At 40.2% G+C, this 19,598-nt stretch overlaps 1 protein-coding gene across 4 annotated transcripts in view; it reads right to left on the reverse strand.

Annotated features, from left to right (window-relative positions):
* Positions 1-3,015: 3,015 nt before the first annotated feature.
* The window catches only part of micu1 (mitochondrial calcium uptake 1), a 94,666-nt gene continuing 78,083 nt past the window's right edge, over positions 3,016-19,598 (reverse strand). For all 4 annotated transcript variants that reach the window (XM_052041309.1, XM_052041310.1, XM_052041311.1 and 1 more), the window contains 4 exons: positions 13,851-13,959; positions 9,908-9,997; positions 4,961-5,117; positions 3,016-3,370 (listed from right to left, as the gene is read on the reverse strand). In XM_052041309.1, coding sequence (XP_051897269.1) covers positions 3,355-3,370; positions 4,961-5,117; positions 9,908-9,997; positions 13,851-13,959 — 372 coding nt within the window. In that variant the 3' untranslated portion in view covers positions 3,016-3,354. The remainder of the gene's footprint in view (positions 3,371-4,960; positions 5,118-9,907; positions 9,998-13,850; positions 13,960-19,598) is intronic.

Genomic DNA, 19,598 nt, shown 5'->3' on the forward strand with positions numbered 1-19,598 from the left:
AGCTCACTACATCAGTATAGCCTAGTGGCAGTCAAAACCTGTAATCAGAAGAGTTAAAAGTTCATTGTGTACATCTACTGGTGATTTACCCAAAATGTTTGTTGTTTATGACATAGATTTTCACAAATACAGCAATGGTAAAAGTTCAGTGGGTGATACAGCAAGTTAACAGATTGGCCTTTCAGCTCTAAGACTCTGGATTTCAAGCCAGTTTCCAATGAGTCATTTTTACTGGGCACAGAAACACTACACATGCGATGTGCTAAGCAAGTATTCTGACCCAAAATTCTGGTGGCTTTGAGCTTACTGCACCAGATTGCCTTTATTGACCATCAAATGGTAATCTCAATCACTACAAGACAGCTGATGTGGATGAGGGAAAATGTAATGAAGGTTTACATCCAGAGTGTAACCAGAAGAGAGTTCCGTGGAACAGCTAAATATCCAAAAGGACAGAACTAATGATAAAATATACTTCTACAAAGCTTCCCTATTGGTTATTATCTCTCTAATGAGACCTTGGCACAACTCCTACTTGTGTAGCAGCAAATGAGGGTAAAGCTTGGAAGTGTTCACTGTTGTGTCTGAAGACCTTTCATAACACAAAAGAATATAGCATACTCTCTCTAGCACACAAAAGATAACTATTACTCTTAATGCTCAGGGCGATGAGATACAAACTGACTAATGCCCACGGTCTGGTGCCACTTTCCTCTGCTCTCCAGGTCAATCCAGAGATTAGAAACAGTGAAGAGGCAGTGAGGGAGTGGTTGGACCAGGAATGTTAAGTCATGAAGTGCAGTCAGCTGCTTAAGGAATTGGACCAAAGTTGTTCCAACTGGGTAAACAGCTGAACATTTTTCAGCAACTGACACAAACAAAATAGTTTACTCAGACTGGGAAATCCATAAGCGACTGGATCTCCATTTTCAGGGATGGAATGGAGCTTGGGTCATTTCTATTGAGAACTGCATTAGCAACAATTAGATCATCAGGAATGAACACCACAAACTTGCATTTGTGCATCTTTGATATTGCCAAAATCCCAAAGCACTTGGGACTTTAATATTGCAGTTCCAAAAGCGATGTATGTATATGGACATTAACAACCAAAATACTCTCACGAGTATTAGAATTGAGTTTCACTTTAGTAATTTAATAGTCTAGTGCAGTACTTTGTCAGAGGCTAATTTTCTTCAGATAGGATATTCAGATGTGACCCCCTTTTGCCCACTGTCTAATTCAGATGGATGTTAACAATTCCATGGCACTAGTCGATGAATAACATTACCACTTCTGGTGTCCAAGCCAACAATCCTGTCTGGTTGTAAAAGATACTGGTGAGGCTACACCTGGAGTAACGTGTACAGTTTTAGTCAGCCTGCTATAGGAAAGGCATCATTAAGCTGGAAAGAGTGCAAAGAAGAGATACGAGAATGATGCCAGGACTCAAGGACCCAAATTATAGGGAGAGGTTGGGTAGGAGAGGATTTTATTCCTTGAAGCATAGGAGACTGAGGGGTGACATTATAGAGGTGTATAAAATCATGAGGAAATAGATAGGGTGAATAGACAGTCTTTTTCCTAGGGAAAGGGAACCAGAAACTAGAAGGCATAGGTTTAACATGAAAGGGGACAGATTTAAAAGGGATCTGAGTGGCAACTTCTTCATGCAGAGGGTGAGTATAAGGAATAAAGTGCCGGTGGAAGTGGTTGAGACAAGTACACTAACAACTTTTAAGAGACATTTGAACAGGTACGTGGGTAGGAAAGGTTTAGAGGGATCTGGGCTAAGCAGGACTGGCTTAGATGAGCACCTTGGTCAGTATGGACGAGTTGGGCCAAAGGGCCTGTTTCTGTGCTGTAAGACTAATCCTCTCTCAACCAACACCACAAAAACTCATCTCACTGCTGGGTATGGAAATCTTGCTGTGGCAAAATGTCACATTTTCTTTAACAAAATCTTTTTCAGAATCTGGGCATCACCAGCAAGGCCAGTATTTATTGTCCAATTTAACTGCCCCAGTGCTGAAGGTTGACAGTTCCAGCTTTAGACCCAGCAATGATGAAGGGTCAGCAATATATTTCCAAGTCAGGACAGTGTGCACATTGGAGGGTGACCTGCCCCCTTCTTGGTGATAGGTCTTGGGTTTGGGAGGTGATATCCTAGAAGGTAGAACAGGCCCTTTGCCCCACGGCATCTGTGCCTAACATGGTGCCAAATTAAACTAATACCTTCTGCCTGCATATTCATATGTCTGTTTGAAACTCCCTTAAACACCACTCTCATATCTGCTTCCATTACCACCCCTTGCAGCACATTTCAGGCACCTTCCACTCTGTGTACAAAATACTTGCCCCACACATCTCCTGTAAACTTTACCCCTCTCATTTTAAAGCTATGCCCTCTAGTATTTGACATTTCTACCCTAGGAAAAAGATTCTGACTGTCTACCTTTATATATGCCTCTCATAATTTTATAAACTTCTGTCAGGTCTCTGACACTCCAGAGAAAACAATGTCACAGTAACCTTGTTGAGCCATTGCAATTCATTTTGTAAATGGTACACACTGTATGCCAGCACTGGAGTGAATGAAAGTTTAGAGTGGTTGATGGGGTGCTAATCATCCTGCTTTCTCCTGGATGGTGTTCTGCTCCTTAACATCACTGCAATTTGACATAATTCACTGTAAAACTAGCTGAAGTGTTTGCATTGAGCAACAGGGCTCTCAAATGATGCAAGCTCATGAGTTAGAAGTGTAATACCCGGCCTCCCTATTACAGTGCTTAAAATTTGCAGTCACTTGATTAAGGCATTTGTGTGGATTTGGGCAAGTGGTTGAACATTTTTTGAGCAACATTTTTATTTCATTTCAGCAAACAAATATATACGGAGGATAGTAAAATGCCCACATTTCAGTTAGCTGAGGGCTGGTAAAAGTCAAATCAGTAAATCATGGTGAATGAGACACAAAAGAATACATACCTTAAAATAAAGGGACAGTAACAGACTTTAATTTTTTGTTTTGACATTTTGTATTTATTGAAGAACTACCTGAAAAAAGACTCCCTTCTCAATTGATGAGTAAATATTGAAACGACACAGGCTACTCTGCCTATAAAATACATGTCAACACAGTGAGTAAAATGGCATACACTGGAGTTCATACAAATGCATTAAAGGTTTGCCAGCTGACTTTGCCAGTAATTTATAGACTTCTATATTGGTAGCAGCAGCAAGAACTGCTTGAGCAGTAACGGCAAACACAAATCCATAACATTAAAACTGGAATGAGAAATTCTAGCCTCTGGCTCCGAGGGACTGAGGGAAGAGATGTTGATGAAATGCTCGTCAGCAGAGGTCAGACCTACAATTAAATGAAACGAAAGTGTAGTTTCAAATAATTTCTGAAGATTTAAAACATTATACTTTATTTTATATCAATGCCTTAAAGGAGCAGCCTTATAAGTCAGGAATTCATTAGCCAATGTACTACTCTTGGGGGGTGGGGGGGGAGGATGCAGAAAATCATTGCACAGAAGCTCCTATCTACAATAATCACAACAAAATTCCTGATCACTCTTGCATTATCACATTTCAGAAAAATGATCTAATAGTTGACATGATCCAAGTCAGTGAAGAAAAGTGCATCAAGCAGAGATTCAGTGAGCACTAAAACCACACAACTCCTCAGTATCAAAAGCAAAGATCATTCAGTACTGGGTACAAAGAATCTGCCTAGTGACTGTTTGCCTTGCCAGTACCGGTCAACTCTGATTTCAAGCCCCACTTCGAGTACTGAGTCTACAATTCCAGACCAGGTGTTCTCGGCTGAGTACCTTTGGTTACAAAAGGTCTATCTAAAATACATTATTTCATTTAACACCTCTGGGCCACACCCTGGACAGATGGATTGTTTATCAACTGATCTGGACCTCCAAACCTGATCCCTAACCCCACTGCCTTTCTATTTTTCCTAAGTTTACAACGCTTGTGCAGTGACATTAGTAATCTGCTCTGCCCAACTCAATCTCTTCCTTTTGCTGCCAGCTTTCATTCTTATTCTATTCCCACAATCTCCTTTGGACCTTCCACCACTGATATGGATTTACAAACCCAAATCCTTACTGGATACAACGTTCAAGTGCATTTGTGTGCATAAACCAAGCATGCAAAATGTGAACTGACAGCATAAACTACATGTTTGTTTGGGCGAGGGGTTGTTGGGGATGCAAGGAGCAAAAATGTTGAGAATCTCTGATCTTAGCTTTCTAAACTTACAATGGAGGTGGTCAATTGGCACATTGCAACCAGCTTTTAAACTGGATGAAGATCTCAAAACCCTCTTTTTACACTTTTTGGTTCCCCATGTAATGTGGCCAGTAGATCTATATGGTGGGGATAAGGGCAAGATGGTGGTTCTACTCCCAGTATACACACCCTACATTGAGAAGACCAGTGGCATCATTTTGAGGAGTCTGATGGTACATGTTCTGTGAGAGTAAGATGCAGCACAGTCAGGAATGCCTTGAATCTAACAAGTCCTGCAGCACACTGCATGTGTTTGCATTAGAGACCCCACGTGACCAGAAGCTATGTAATGGGGTTACTTTCATTACTTTGATGGATTGTGAGCATCATAGTAATTGAGCCCATTTAAAGTAACTGCCAACATTGGCCCGAGCATGTTGACTGCAGACAGCTCAAAACAAATAGATTTCTTTAGTCTATCAACATTTTGGAGTAAATTACTCCTTTGTGTCTACTGGACAACATTTAGTACCTGACATGCAAACATCCCACATTTTAAAAGAAAAAGACATCTGAATTGGAAAATAAAATCTCAAACATTCCATCAGTTAAGACATCAGTACATCTCAGTTCAGTCCTCAGGAGATTAGATGCCAAAGATGCCCAGGGCTGATTTGTAACCGAGTCATTTCTATTTTCTCTTTACTTGGATAGATAAGGCAAGTCCCAGGCAGTCTCCTGAGTGCATTTCCACATTGCGCGCATAAGCCGTGTGAAGCCTGTGTCCTTGGGTTTCTCCAAACCACGCATTAGCCGTTGCTTCATAATGGAGATAAATTCTTTGTTGCTTAACTCACCATTACCTGAAAGACAGTTTCAAACCTCTATCAATAACCTGAACCATTAGCCACACATCCTTGCACTGACTGAATACATTCAACAAGGAAATCAGAATGTCCTTTATTTGCTGTGAAAATGTTCAGAAACATTGTGAGTGGAACTGGAAGATTATCTTTTGCACTTTTACAGGCTGGCAGGATGCAATATGCAATCTGATCCAAGGGACTGGATGAGTTTAGTGAAAAGTGGAGTTAGCAGAAATTTTCTGAACACTGATTGGAGTGCAAACACCGATAGAATCTACATTAATTCCTATTATCGAGCACACGGCTTCTCCCAAGTTTTAGTTTGCCTCACTGGCAGTGCTGTCGATTCTGAGATCAAGCCCAATCCAGGTAGTGAGTGTATAATCGAGAGCAACAATTCAGTTCAGTGCTTTGGGATTCCTGGATTAGCATATTGCAGCTTGAGTTAAAACGCTCTGGGAAAGCTATTTTCTCTTTAGATTTTGCTGCCCTGTGATGAGTCTACCTGATCTGTCAGATGTTTTTATATTACAGGATCGCAGCAACTGAGCAGTGACACAGGATGCATTTGCTCCTTGTTCTGGGGAACAGCGGCAACATACACTCTACAAATCTGATTACTGGAGAATCTTACGGTGCAATGAATAAGCAGTCAATGGTTCTTCTAATCTCTTGTAGCTCTCACCGTTATAGTTAATTGCTTTGGAATTTATTTACATCGACCGCTTCACTGGCATTTCCATGCAACTTCTTCCACAAATCCATTACACAAAATAGTTCTACGAATTCCCATCTTACTCTTAAATTCCTAATTCATAGCTCATGTCCTCTAGCATTTTACAGTGAATAGAGTTGCTATACATGTCTCTTCCATAGCCACCGAGTCATGTTTTGAACATCTATTTTAGATCAAGCGACAATAATTGAGTGTTGGTGCACCTGGCTTGGTTACTCAACCCCTGTTAGCAGCACTGGTTTAAGGCAACATCTAATAAACATACGGGGCTCACAGAACTAATTTACTCTCCTGTTACAGCTGCCTGTGTTACTAACCAAACATTCTTACTGATGTGAGCTCAGGGGTTTCTCACAGAACTTCCAGCTGGCTCATCAAGTCACCATTTAGCTTTCTACAGAGAATTTCTCCTTTATCATTATTCCTTTCAGGTACTCTATAATGCTCAGAAGCAGCCCTGCATAGAATAAACACTGGGACGACCTTCCCAGACTTTCTCATATTTCATGGACTGAGAAAGGAGAGACAGATTTAAGAACTAGTGGTCGTGACAGCATTTAATTTATTTAATCAAGACTTAATGGTCAATGCTTTTCATTATATTGCAAATTTTAAATGGTGTTTTAACCACTCTATCGTTTTGGTTCTAGTGATGAAGACATTTAAACACTGACTGTAAAAGTGAGCCAAACGAATTCATACTGGAATGGTCTGACATGATTCCACAACGGTCTGAAGCAATAAGAAAATAAAATGGGACTAAGAGCAAACTGGGAAAGCAGCCAGGTGAAAATCATGAACATTCTCTAAAAAGGGCAGACTTTATGCAAGCTCTATGAAACACTGACTCATAAAGTGAGTATGACATAATTGTGGATTGGTAACCAGTTAAGGGAAAAGAAGCAGAGAATTGTTCTGACAGCAGTTGCCAAATGGTCCAAGCTGGAATATCCCCGTTTCTAATACAGAGGGAAGTTACTACTGACAGAGAGAAGCCAAGGTCACAGGGAAGCAGCAGGATTTGCACTTGGGCTGATTATAGAGACGACACATGGCACTGGATGTTAGTGGAAGCCTAGATCAGGATCAGGCAGTACACCAATGTTCTAGATCTCTCATTTAGTTTAAGGTAGCGAGGAATCCTGGGGAGCAGACACTCCTGAGTTTGTACGAGTGAATGCTCTTGACTGATTTTTTTTTGAGAATTAATTAAAGAAATAGTTCTAGATGCTGAACAGAGTGGACCCAGGCTCTAAAAGTTAAACAGTGACAAGAAACCGATCTGATCCACATTTTAGACAGATCACAAACAAATTGACGAGCTGGCCTCTTCAATTTCTAAAAGAGAAGTACAGATACAAAACAAGACTGATAAAGGAACCATGAAACAATACACTGAGATACAACAGGGCAGCAGGATGAGAGGGCGCCAGTTCAAGGCTGTGAAAGGCAAGTTTAGAATAAAGGACTGCAATCAGTCAGGAAGGCTGGCTGAAGGCAATGGATGCAAATCAGACAGCTCCCAGGTTAAAAGGCCAATGTTGCAACCTACAACACCATCCAGACTCTAGAGTTTTTAAAATAACTACTAATAACATTACACACTTTAAAAACATCATACCGTACCACCAGAGCATCTATAATTCTGCAGAACTTCAGTCCAAATTATGCAGGTATAGGATATCTCAATGTGTTAAAATATTAAGATGTACTCTCTGCACAATTCATTATTTAAAATAGTGCATAAAAGATACATTTTAGAAATATCATGCAGAAAGCATTGAAGTTTCTTGTGCTAGGATTGGATTTTCACTGCTGGTTCTGCAAACCCTACCCTCCCAATTGACTACTAAGCTTCCGAAGTCACAAAGGCAGGTGCTGCCCGGTAGCTCAACAGATGTACAAAGTGCTGCAGTTTGGAACAATGTACTTCCTAATGTAAAACAGAAAATTCTGGTCAGGCAGCATCTGTAGAAAGGGAAAGAGAGCAGATGTTTCAGTTCAGATGCAAGGTCATCGGCCTGAAAAATGAACTCTTTTTTTGGGCTACCTTGTCACCAAGTGATTCCAGCATGTTCTATTTTTAATTTCATTTTTATAACGTCTACAGCAATAAAGCCACATAGAATTAGAGTTCAAAAGGATGATTTTATATTTCCTCATGTTTGATGTGACTGCAAACTCTGTCTGTTGCTGCTAGATATAGTAATCATCTGGTGTTAATTTCAATGTGCTCTGAGACTATGGGAGATTAAGATACCTACTGCTGGAACAGAAAGGAAGACAAGGCTATGGTAACCAAAGAGATGAAGTGTAATGATTGTTATAATTAGAACATTTAGATGGGTTTATCGTAGGATCAGGGCCCAAAGAGTTTCTATAAAACTCACTGAAGGAGCCAAGAACAATGGGGTTATATAAATATCACATGTCAGGGTCTTTATGTAGAAGGAGTCCATCAGATAAACAGTTTTCTAAAGATTATCAATTTATAATGGGTAAACTTGACTGGTTTAAACTGGTGATTCAGCAAAACTCTGGTAGCAGGACCAAGGTTTAAAGAGTTTAACAAATAGAGTACATGAAAGGTGTGAAACTCACAGGACCTAATGGGGATTATGGTCATGTTAACAGCTGGGCTCAGAACACCAGGTGTTTTTACTGATACACCAGGAACTGGCCCTAATACATTTAGAAGAGTGGAATATGATTTAGGCAAGAGGGAAGTGTATATCTTGATACACAAGAGCCCAGAATTTCCTGGCCACAGCTGGCTGGCAACACTTGCCACTTCCCTACCTGTGGAGTCTGTGCAACTTCAAGTGGCAACTTCCTGAAAGAAGCCAGCTCCAACCCTGTTGGTGAGGCCCTGGAAGTACAGGGCCTTCTGGATGTAGTGTTATAATGTGGCTGGGTCTAAACAAGCCAAACTCACGGAAATGCTTTTTCAATTGTTTCAGTTATACCTCAGTCATAACTGATTGTCAAAGTTTCCGTGTTTCCTTACAACATCTGGCTCTACATTGGCTTTAGGAACAGTGCCATCAATTCTACTTCCCCACTTATCTCCCTGCAACCTATTGTCTTATACATGTCCATTAACACCTCCTGATTCTCCCAACTAAACTACACCAACACTAGGGGCAATTTACAGTAGCTAATTAACCTATCAACTGCACATCTTTTGGACGTGGGAGGAAACCAGAGCATCCAGAGGAACTCAGGCTGTCAAAAGGGAGAACGTGCAAACTCCAAACGCAGCACTGGAGATCAGAATCGAAGCCGGACCACTGGAGCTGTGAGAGAGCTCTGCTACCTGCAGTATTACGGTGTTGTCCACAAACAACTTGAATGTTTGTGAATGTCTGACATGCAGAAATTTCAAAAATTAATCTTCCATTAAAATTATATTTTCTTTAAATTAAGTTTTCCTGGCTGATTTAAAAAAATCTAAATTATTTGAAACTTGTCAATCTTTCACTGAAATAAATGAAAATTCTGATTCTCTGCCAGATGCAGCTTGGGAAAGTTGGCATTCAGTTGCCGGATGCCAAGAAGCTTTCAATATTGAAAGAGAGTCAGAAAATCACCGGCAAACACCCCTGGGAAGTTTGGGCTTCGTACATTTGCACACAGTTGTACAGGAGTCCCAAGTTTCCTGAAATTTAATTAATGGAATGTAGGCAGCTCCATTGGGAACTGCTAGCCACTTAATACAGACTATTGACATATATTGAGCACACACAGTGCTGGATGAATATTCTCACAAGCTTGATGACAGGAGCATGCACACAGAGCAGGAAATAGGAGTGAGATTTGAAGCACTGAGGGAAGGAACAAGTAAAGAGTTAAAAATACATTTTAAAGAGGTTTTTAAAGTTTGGAAGAGGGCAGGGGCGGGGTTGGGGAAGCAAAGAGATAGAGAACCAGAGGGGTTTAGCAATAGAAATTTAGAATGCTATCTCTCCAAACTAGTATCAGAAGAGAGGCAACTGAAAGCTGGGAACTAGGGTATATTAAAGTATTTAGGACTTTTTTTGGATTCACTCACCATCAGAATCAAACAAAGCAAAGACGACATCACAAACGTGATCAGAAAGCTCCACCTTTGCCACTGTCCTGGCAACCTGCTTCATGGTCGCTGTTGAGCAAAAAGGTTAAAATTCTTGACATGTACTCAGACTGTATGACTATAACTTTAAGCTGCTAATGGCTCCTTTCAAAGCTCAGGCATTGAATCCTCAAAATAAAATCTGTTCAGAACCTGCTTAAACATAAAATACAACAACAGGAAAGTACCCTGTTTTCTCCCCATTTCCCATGATCTCTTTGGTCTTTAGAACTCTAACTCTTCATTGAAGACTTAATGAGTTGGCCTCAACTGCACTCTGTGGTAGAGCACTGCACAAGTTCACCACTTTTGGTGAAGAAATTTCTCCTCAGAGTCCTATGAGTCTTAGCCTATATCCCAAGCCTGTGATCCCTAGTTCTGGACCTGCCCACCATCAGGAATATCCTTTCTGCATCTAGTTTATCCTCTCCCATGAGATTTTTACAATATTCAAGCAGGTTCCCCCCTCTTCATCTAAACACTTGTGAATAGATGTCCAATTGTCCTAATTTCCCTTCATAGCCTGCCATTCCAGGTGAATCTTTACTGCACTCCCTGCAGAGTAAGATAGGAGACCAAAACTGCACAGAATACTTAAGGAGTGGCATTACCAAGGCCCTGTACAATTGCAGTAAGATATCCCTGCTCTTTCTCAAATCCTTGCAACATGAAGCCCAACATACTATTTGTCTTCTTAACCATTTACTGCACTAAAATAATTATTTCATTGAATGATGTAGAAGGATACCCAGGTGACATTGCAACTCTCCCTTCCCGAATCTGTTGCCATTCAGATTTTAGCAACCAGCATGGGTAACCTCACATTTATCCACATTATAGTGCATCTGCCTTTTATTTGCCCACTGATTCAACTTGACCAAATCACACTGGAGCCTCCCTGCATCCTCCTCCAAGCTCATACAGCCATCCAGCTTTGTGTTGTCTGCAACGTTTAATTCTCCCAACTTAATGGTTAATAGCTGTGGTCCAAGTACTGAACCCTGTGATGCCTCGCTAGTCACTGTCTGTCACTCAAAAGAACCTGTTTATTCTTACTCTACGTTTCCCATCTGCCAACCACTTTTCTATCCATGTCAGTACATTACTCCCAATCCCACGTGCTTTAACTTTACACATTAATCTCTTATGTGGGACCTTATCAAAAGCCTTCTGGTTCTCCCTCATCCATTCTACAAGTTAGCCTAAAAAAAAAATCATCAAGCACAATTTCCCTTTTGTAAATCCACGGCAATTTTGACTAATCCTCTGAGTGTTTTCCAAATACTCTGCTATTACATCTTTGATAAAGGACTCTAGAATTTTCCACACTACTGATATCAGGTTAACTGGTTCCGTTTTCCATCTCCCTCCTTTTTTTTTAAATAGTGGTGTTACATTAACTACCCTCCAATCCACTGGAACTGATTCAGAGTCTAAAGAATGTTGGAAAATCATCACTCTTACATCCACTATTTCTAGGGCTACAAGTATTCAAGGGATATAGACTAATGCACCTCTGGGATTTATCAGGCTTCAGCCCCATCAATTTCCCCAGTACGACTCCCCTACTAATATGGATCTCCTCCTTCTCTCTCTCAACCCCAGGTTTCCTAACATTTTTGGAAGGTTATTTGAAGATAGAACTAAAGTGTTTGCTCAGTAAGTTTACCATTTTGTTCCTCATTATAAATTTCTGACTGCTTCTTTTTCTCTTCACAATCTACAGAAGCTTTTAGTCACCTTTTATGTTCCCTGCAAGCTTACTCTCATACACCATTTTCCTTTTCTTAATTATTCTCTTGGTCCTCCTTTGCTAAGTTCGAAACTATTCTCAGTCCTTAGGTTTGTGGCGTTCTTGGACCAATTCATACATCTTCTCTTTGGATCTGATACTCTCTGATTTCCTGTTATCCACAGTTATGAACAACAGAAGTCAAAATTCTATTTGAGGCCGGTTACATTAATTTTTGAATCGCAGAGGGGCGAAGCTAATTGCAATCCAGGTCCTTAATTTCTAATAAAGACCCCTTTAAAGTTTCAGTACACCTCTGATAGCCATCAAATCACAATATGCATTTACTTGGCAATTTAAGATGTACATCCACAGCTTGGCCTCTAATGTTCTACCCAGACATCCAGTCATGTTTCTTGCTTCTTAATATGAATCATCAATTTGCCTTTTGTCTTTCTGAACTGTGTCCCCATATCCTACTCCTGCTATTCAAAATAACTTTCTGCGCAGTTCAGAATCTTGTACACATCCTGCTTCTTATTCAGGGTTTAACAATCCAAGCTTCTTCAGTCCTGCCTCATAAAACAAACCCCTGACATGAGGGATGATACACTTTGCCTATTGCATAAGAACTGTAACCAGAAGAGGATGCAGTACCCCGTTTTATCACAGTGCTCCACAACTTAATTGAGAGTTCAATATTCTATTGGCTTTGCCAATAGATGGTCTACATTTTTGGCCTTAATGATGGCCAGAGACTTTACATTGTAGTAATTAGTAAAGGCATGAACATGTTTAAAGAAATTGTAACTGTTGATATCGTGGTTTAAAAACACAGATAAACGCAAATTGCTTATACAGGATGGCAAATCAGAAATGGAGGTAGCTTTTAAGTTATGTTTCATAGAAATTGAAGTACAAAGAACTTTGTAGTAAAATTCAGAATCCTGGAAATACTTGGATGTTGCCCACCTTGTTGTGTATGACCAGCATTTACTGTTTTTGTTTTATATTTTCAGTATTTACTTTTGTGACAAAATTTCTTTATGCTTTTTTTTAAAAAATCAATCAGTATTTCTACTTATTGGAATAAACAAGATCACAAGAAAATGGGAGCAGCAGTAGATCACCAGGCCCCTCGAGCCTGCCCTGCCATTTCAGTATGATCATGGCTGATCTATGCTGGTCTCAACTCCTCATCTTTGCCAGCTCGCCATAACCCCAAATTCCGCAATCCTTCAAATGTTTATCCATCTCCTCTTAAATAGATCTCCACCACCCTCGGGGGCGGAGAGTTCCAGAGATTCACTGAGAGAAGAAATTTCTACATATTCTCAGTTTTAAATGACCAGTATCTTATTTTGCAGCTATGTCCCCTTGTTTACAACTCCCCCACTGGTGAAACATCTCAACATTTAGCCTATTAAGGCCCCTCAGGATCTTGTATGTCTGAACTATTACACTACAAAAACACATCGACCATCCACGTTTCCCTGAACCATTGAGCTGTTTAATTCATAGTAAATACAGGATCAATGTCTGTGCTGACCATGATGCCAAATTAAAGCGATGCCATCTGCCTGCACATTGTCTATACCCCTCCATCCCCTGCCTGTTCACGTGTCTGCCTAAATGCCACTTAAATGTTACTATCGTATCTGCTTCGACCACCTCCCCTGGCTGCATGTTCCAGGAACCCACCACTCTCTGTGTAAAAGAAAAACTTGCTTCACAAATCTTTAAACCAACCCCCCACTTTCATTAGACCTATGCCCTCTAGTACTTAACTTTTCACCCTGGAAAAAAATTTACTCTATTAATACCTCTCACAATTTTATATACTTCCTTCAGGTCACCCCTCAGCCTCCGACGCTCCAGAGGAAACAATCCAAGTTTGTCCAACCCCTCCTTATAGCTAATACTCTCTAATCCAGGCAACATCCTGGTGAACCTCTCCCACACCCTCTCCAAAGCCTCCATATCCTTCCTGTAGTGTGGCAAAGTACAGGGAGTCCAGGAGGAAAAGGACAGAGACTTATATTAGTAATTAGAAACAAACTCTAGCAACCAATGCAAGAATAAAGCAGTATTAAATCTCTATCAGCGTTACTATATTTTCACAAACTCAAATATCCAATTAGCATATTGTACCTTTATCAATGGAAGCCCCTGCCATGTGATAGAAACTTAATGCTGTGTCCACATCATTGATGTTCTTCAAGAAAGTGAAGAAATTTTCAACCTCTTCAAAGGTAATGCCCTGCAGAGAGAAAAAACTTGTATTGAAATGAGGGAATTCTATTGTCTTCAGTGGGTAAAAAGCCATTTGATCCATCAAACCCACTAAATTACTATTATGATAATTTTAATCATGAGCCTTCCATCTTTCTCTTCTGAACATCTGGTTTAAATATGGTTTTCTTTTCAAAAACACAAAATCTGTTGTCAGTGTCTATAATCCCCGATGCTATTCAACAGAAATCAATTTCTCTCCAGCTCCTTTGAAAATAAATCAATTAAGCCCCCATTCCCATCTTCATGTTCTGCATCCTTTCAGGCAACTTTTTGCCTCATCTCCAAATTGGAGTAAAGAGTGTCATGTTTTGTGCTGTGTAATCCTTGCACCATTGTGCACAGCAGACACTCCACATGTAGAGCTATTATCAGTTTTAATACCCACAATCAATAGTACAGTTTGTAACCTTGTGTATTCAGAAAGGCACAGCATTTGCAGGACCTTTCCATCTTTTGATTTCACGATCAACTCTGCACTCATGATATTGGCATTAGCAGCTACAAGCCTATGCTCTAAATTTCCCTCTTCTGTTCCAATCCCCTCATCTTCCGAATATCCTCCAAACAACCTAACTTTTGACTAAGCTTTTGGTTGTTTCTCCCCACATCTTTATTTCAGAATGGATTTTTCTTCTGTGCCTTTCTGAAGAATCTCTGTCAAAGCCAATAAATTCAATGCACTTAATTGTACATCTCTGTCCATTTAATGGTAGTGGCGTACAAGTTGTTTACTGAACCCCTGGGTTTGCAGTAGGAAAACAGTGAGATGGCCTGCTGGCAATTACCATCAAAACTTCAGTGCTAAGATCCTAGAGGCTAATGTTTTTCAAGAGGAGAAGAGAAAAAAAATGTGATAGGGAAGGTAGCTGTTTCTGAGAAGGTGACAGAGATGCCACTGAACATTTTATATTGGAAGCTCCCAAAGAGAATCTCTGTGCAATGAGGTAGTCAATCATGAAGGGTATTAGAGAAGAGATTCTCAGGAGATAATGCCACGTCAGTAGTTTTAGTGACAGAAATTCAGATAAAATTGAAACATTGTCTATTGAACTACAAATAAAAAATTTCATTCAGTGCCTGACTGACATTCCATATAAACTATCCATAACTAATATATTAAATTTGGTATCAGTTGTCATCAGTTGCTTTAGATGTAAACAATGGCTAGACTGTGCTCGGTCTGACTTGCTACCTGTGCTTGATGAGCACCCAACCCCACCCCTACTCACAGTGCTACCACTACGATGGTACTGAACAATTGCAGCCAAGCAGCAGCCAATGATCTTGATGCTCAGTTCCACAGTAAGTTCAGGTGTGGATGGACTGCGAATACTAACCAGGGCTCTAAATGATGCATCTCAGGGACCTGCCCCCAGAACTGCTCTTACAATCTACGAGAGTTTGTGCTGTCAAAGGCAGCAAGCATTCAGTGACTTGTTCAGTCTTTCAATATTTCCGATAATGAAAGACATTCAAAAACAGTTGAAAATTATTTAAATTAAGTAATGAATAAAATTTCAAAAGTCCCTTATGGAACCTTTGAGACATTTGGATCAGTACATAGATAGGAAAGGTTTACAGGAATATGGGCCAAACACAGGCAAATGGGACTAGCTCAGGTGACCGCCTTAGTTGGGCTGAAGGGCCTGTTTTCTTGCTGCATTACTCCACGACTCTGTAACTGCCAGTTCACTATTAGCTTGCTGTGCCCCAAGATCAGGATAAGGATGTGATTAAGCCAGAAAGGGTGCAGGGAAGGTTCACAAGATTGTTGCCAGGACTGGAGGGTTTGAGAGGAGACATGGGATAGGCTGGGACTGTTTTCCCTGGAGCAAAGGAGGCTAAGGGGTGACCTTATAGAAGTTTATAAGATTATAAAGGACATCGATAAGTGGATGGTCACTGCCTTTTTCTCAGGGTAGGGGAGTCTAAAACTAGAGGTAATAGGTTGAAGGTGAGAGGGGAAAGATTTAAAGAGGACCTCAGAGGCAACTTTTTTCACACAGGGTGGTGGATACATGGAATGAGCTGCCGGGGAAGTGGTAGAGGTGGGTACAATTACAATGTTTGAAAGGCAGGTATATAGAAAGGAAAAGTTTAGAGGAATATGGGCCAAGTGCAGGCAAGTGGAACCAGCTCAGGAAGGCAACTTGGTTGGCATGGATGAGTTGGGCCGAAGGGCCTGCTTCCATGTTGTGTAACTCTGACTCCATGACACCAAGCATTAGTGGAGTGCGGCCCGAAACTGTCATTGTCTCATTAAGCCTTGGGTCAGTTGAATATACTTGTTTGATAAGAGGACCCGACAGACTTGAACCAAAGCTCCATCACTGCAAAATAATATTTTCTTTTACATGATGTAACTTTATTATCCATAATTCAATGTACTACTTGACGCTTTACCACAGGAGGTTTACAGTAATGAAATGAAAGGAATTTGCCAGAAACGGAACACTGGTACTTAGTGATTTATGGCTCTGTCCAAATTTTACATTTTACCTTCCTGCCTCTGTGTTAATATTGCTAATTGTTTTTAAACAGGATGCTATGAATCTCTAATGAGGCAATGGAGAGCTAGGATCTGCGCATCTGTACATTCTGTGTGAAGAAATTTCTGAAGTAATTATGGAAAATGGGACATCAACCAAAACTTTTCAAGTCAAGAAAATTGCATTCTAGCTCCAAAGGGCTGCACTGAAAATGATAATCCCCTTTTATTATTGAACATTCCTCCACACATACAACCATCCATTCCCCAACAATTTATTTTACAAGGGAATGAATTCCTATCAGATGGGTGGCATAATCTGAAAATCCATGTAGCCCAAGTTTGTCGTCTTTCTCTTCACCCATCTTTATTGTGAAATGGAGAACCAAGTGTCAATACACAGCAAAGGCTAAAGTCAAAATGGCAGTTCATGCATTGTCAAGAAACTGGGTCAATAGATTGCTGTATGTATTGGGTCCTAAAATAGTTCCATTTTGCATTAAATAAATATTTAAAAAATGATAGTCACAAGCACGGAGAAAGGACATTTTAGAAGCACAGAATAGCAAGAAAAAGCAACAGAGTGTCTAGTATTGCTGCCACACTGCTCCAACATGGGTTTGTATCCTCGCATCAGATGCTGTCTGTGTGGAGTTTGCATGTTCTCCTTGTAATCACATGGGTTTCTCCAGAGTTCCTCCTACATTCCCAAGGATATGCTGGTTAGTAGGTTAATTTGTAGGCAAATGGCAGGGAAAAAAAAAATCAGCACAGAATTGATGGGAAAGAGGTTACAGGGAAACGCTGGTGAATGGGGGTGACGCAGAGACTCGGTGGAGCAAATGGCCTTCCATGTCATAGCAAAATCTGAGCTGAAATATAAAAAAAAACATGGAGAGCAAGTTTCAGTTAACCTACCTGGAATTTCAGATTCTGTGCTGTTTTCTCCCTGGATCTGAGTGTTTTTGTTTGGGGAAGGGGGAGTTTACTGAATAAATGTAGATTTTCACAAAATTCATGTCAATGAATCATTAATCTTCTTTCTTCAATGAAAGTAGGCAAGTTCAAACAAAAGCAGGAAGCAGTGATAGAGTGCTTCTCAGTTGCTTAAGTACAGCATAAATTGGGTAGTAAAATGCCTCATGTAATCACAGTGGTTCTCTTGCTACTTCAGACTATTATAATTCTAGGTACTGTACCAAGTTAATTCTCTTGGCAGGTCAAAATACACACACATAAACTCAAATTTAGCCTATAAAATTGAAATGGTGCAAGCTGCCAAAATTTACAAGGGCCCATATTTCATCAAGTGTTGGGAGAGATACTGGCCTGTAATGGATGCTAAATAGTGCTGTACAATTTGGTACAATGCACAAAATGCTGGAGGAACTCAGGAGGTCAGGCAGCATCCATGGAAGGAAATGGACAGTTGATGTTTCCAGTTGAGACCTTTTCAGATTATGCTACCCATCTGATAGGAAAGATGAAGGGTCTCGACCACAAACGTTGACTATTTCCCTCCAATAGATGCTGCCTGATTTGCTGAGTTCCTCCAGTTTTTTGTGTGTTGCTCCAGATTCCGGATCTGCAATCTCATTTGTCTCTCTGTACAATTTGGTCCCTATGCTTGGTGAAAAATGGGGAATAATACAGCTCCATCTACTTTTATAAGCAGAAATATGTAATTTTTCTGAAGATCACATTAACCTTTTCTTTGGAATAACTGCTGAATCACTACTCTGTTGCATACATAACTTATAAGCCTGTTAACTAACGGTTTGTCATGTTACTGGGAAACAATGTAGCGGTCTATATATGGTATGATAATACATATCCAAGCTCTTAGCTTGCCTCGTTCTCTGCTCAATCCAGAGTGTCCTGAAAGGGTATCCCACTTTGGAAAACTAAACAAACATTTTTGTTGGGCTAGCTCTGAAGATACTGGAATCCAGTTGGAATTGATGAATAACTAGCTGCGACAAAGCCTGCAGATTTCTTCATTTACCACATTTGGTGTACTTTGTTGCCCAAGTACAACAAAAAGTGCCAGTTGCAGAGAAAATGTCAATTCTGAGCGATAAATAGTTTTCCTATTTGTAAAGGAAAGATTCAGGGTTACGACCCAAAACACCTACAATTGCTCTCCCCCCACAGATGCTGCTTGACCTGCTGAGTTCCTCCAGCAGACTGTATGTTGTTCCCCATTTATAAACCCTGGAAAAAACCTGCTAAATGTTTCAGCAATGATAACTTAATAATCTGAAGTTTAGAGGTGTATGGCACTGTACTTCTGGAGGTAATCTGTTTTTAAGCCAGCCATAAAAGGGATACAAATGAGTTAAGTGAGTGGGCAAAGATCTGACAAATGGAGTATTAGTGGAAACACGTGAAGGTGCCCATTTTGAAAAGAAATATAGAAAAAGCATGAGCTAAATGGAGAGGGATTGTAGAGCTTCAAGATGCAGAGGTTTCAGGATGTCCTACTGCATAATTCACAAAAGGCTAGTGTGCACATCTAGCAGATGATTTGGAAAGAAAACAGAAAGTTATCATTTAATAACTGGAAAACAGAACAAGAAAATAGTAAAGGTATGCTTCAGTTATATCAGGCATTTCTGAGACCATATCGGATATTTTGCTTACAGTATTGGTCTCCTTATTTAAGGAAGGATATAAATGCATTGGAAGCAGTTCAGAGGAGATTTATTATGCTAAGATCAGGAATGAGTGGATTACCTCATGAGGTATGGTTGCTTGGGTTAGCTCTGTATCTGCCAGAGGTTAAGAGAGTTAGAGAGGACTTGATTAAAATATACAAGATCCTGAGGGATCTTCACATGGTGAATGTGGTAAGCATGTTTCCTCTTGTGACAGAATCTAGAACTAAGATCACTGTTCAAAAATAAGGTATTGCTCATTTTAGAGCAAGATGAGACAATATTTTCTTCTCTCAGAGGGTCACGGTCTTTGGAGCCATCCTCCTCAAACAGCAGTGGAAGCATGCAGATTTTTTAAGACAGAGCCAGATATTTTCTTGATAAACAAGAGGATGAAAGGTTACCAAGGGAAAGCAGGAACTCAGAGTTGAGGTTAAATTAGATCAGCCACTCTTGTAG

Source organism: Pristis pectinata, chromosome 30 (assembly GCF_009764475.1).
Source record: "Pristis pectinata isolate sPriPec2 chromosome 30, sPriPec2.1.pri, whole genome shotgun sequence".
In the NCBI taxonomy this organism is placed as follows: domain Eukaryota; kingdom Metazoa; phylum Chordata; class Chondrichthyes; order Rhinopristiformes; family Pristidae; genus Pristis; species Pristis pectinata.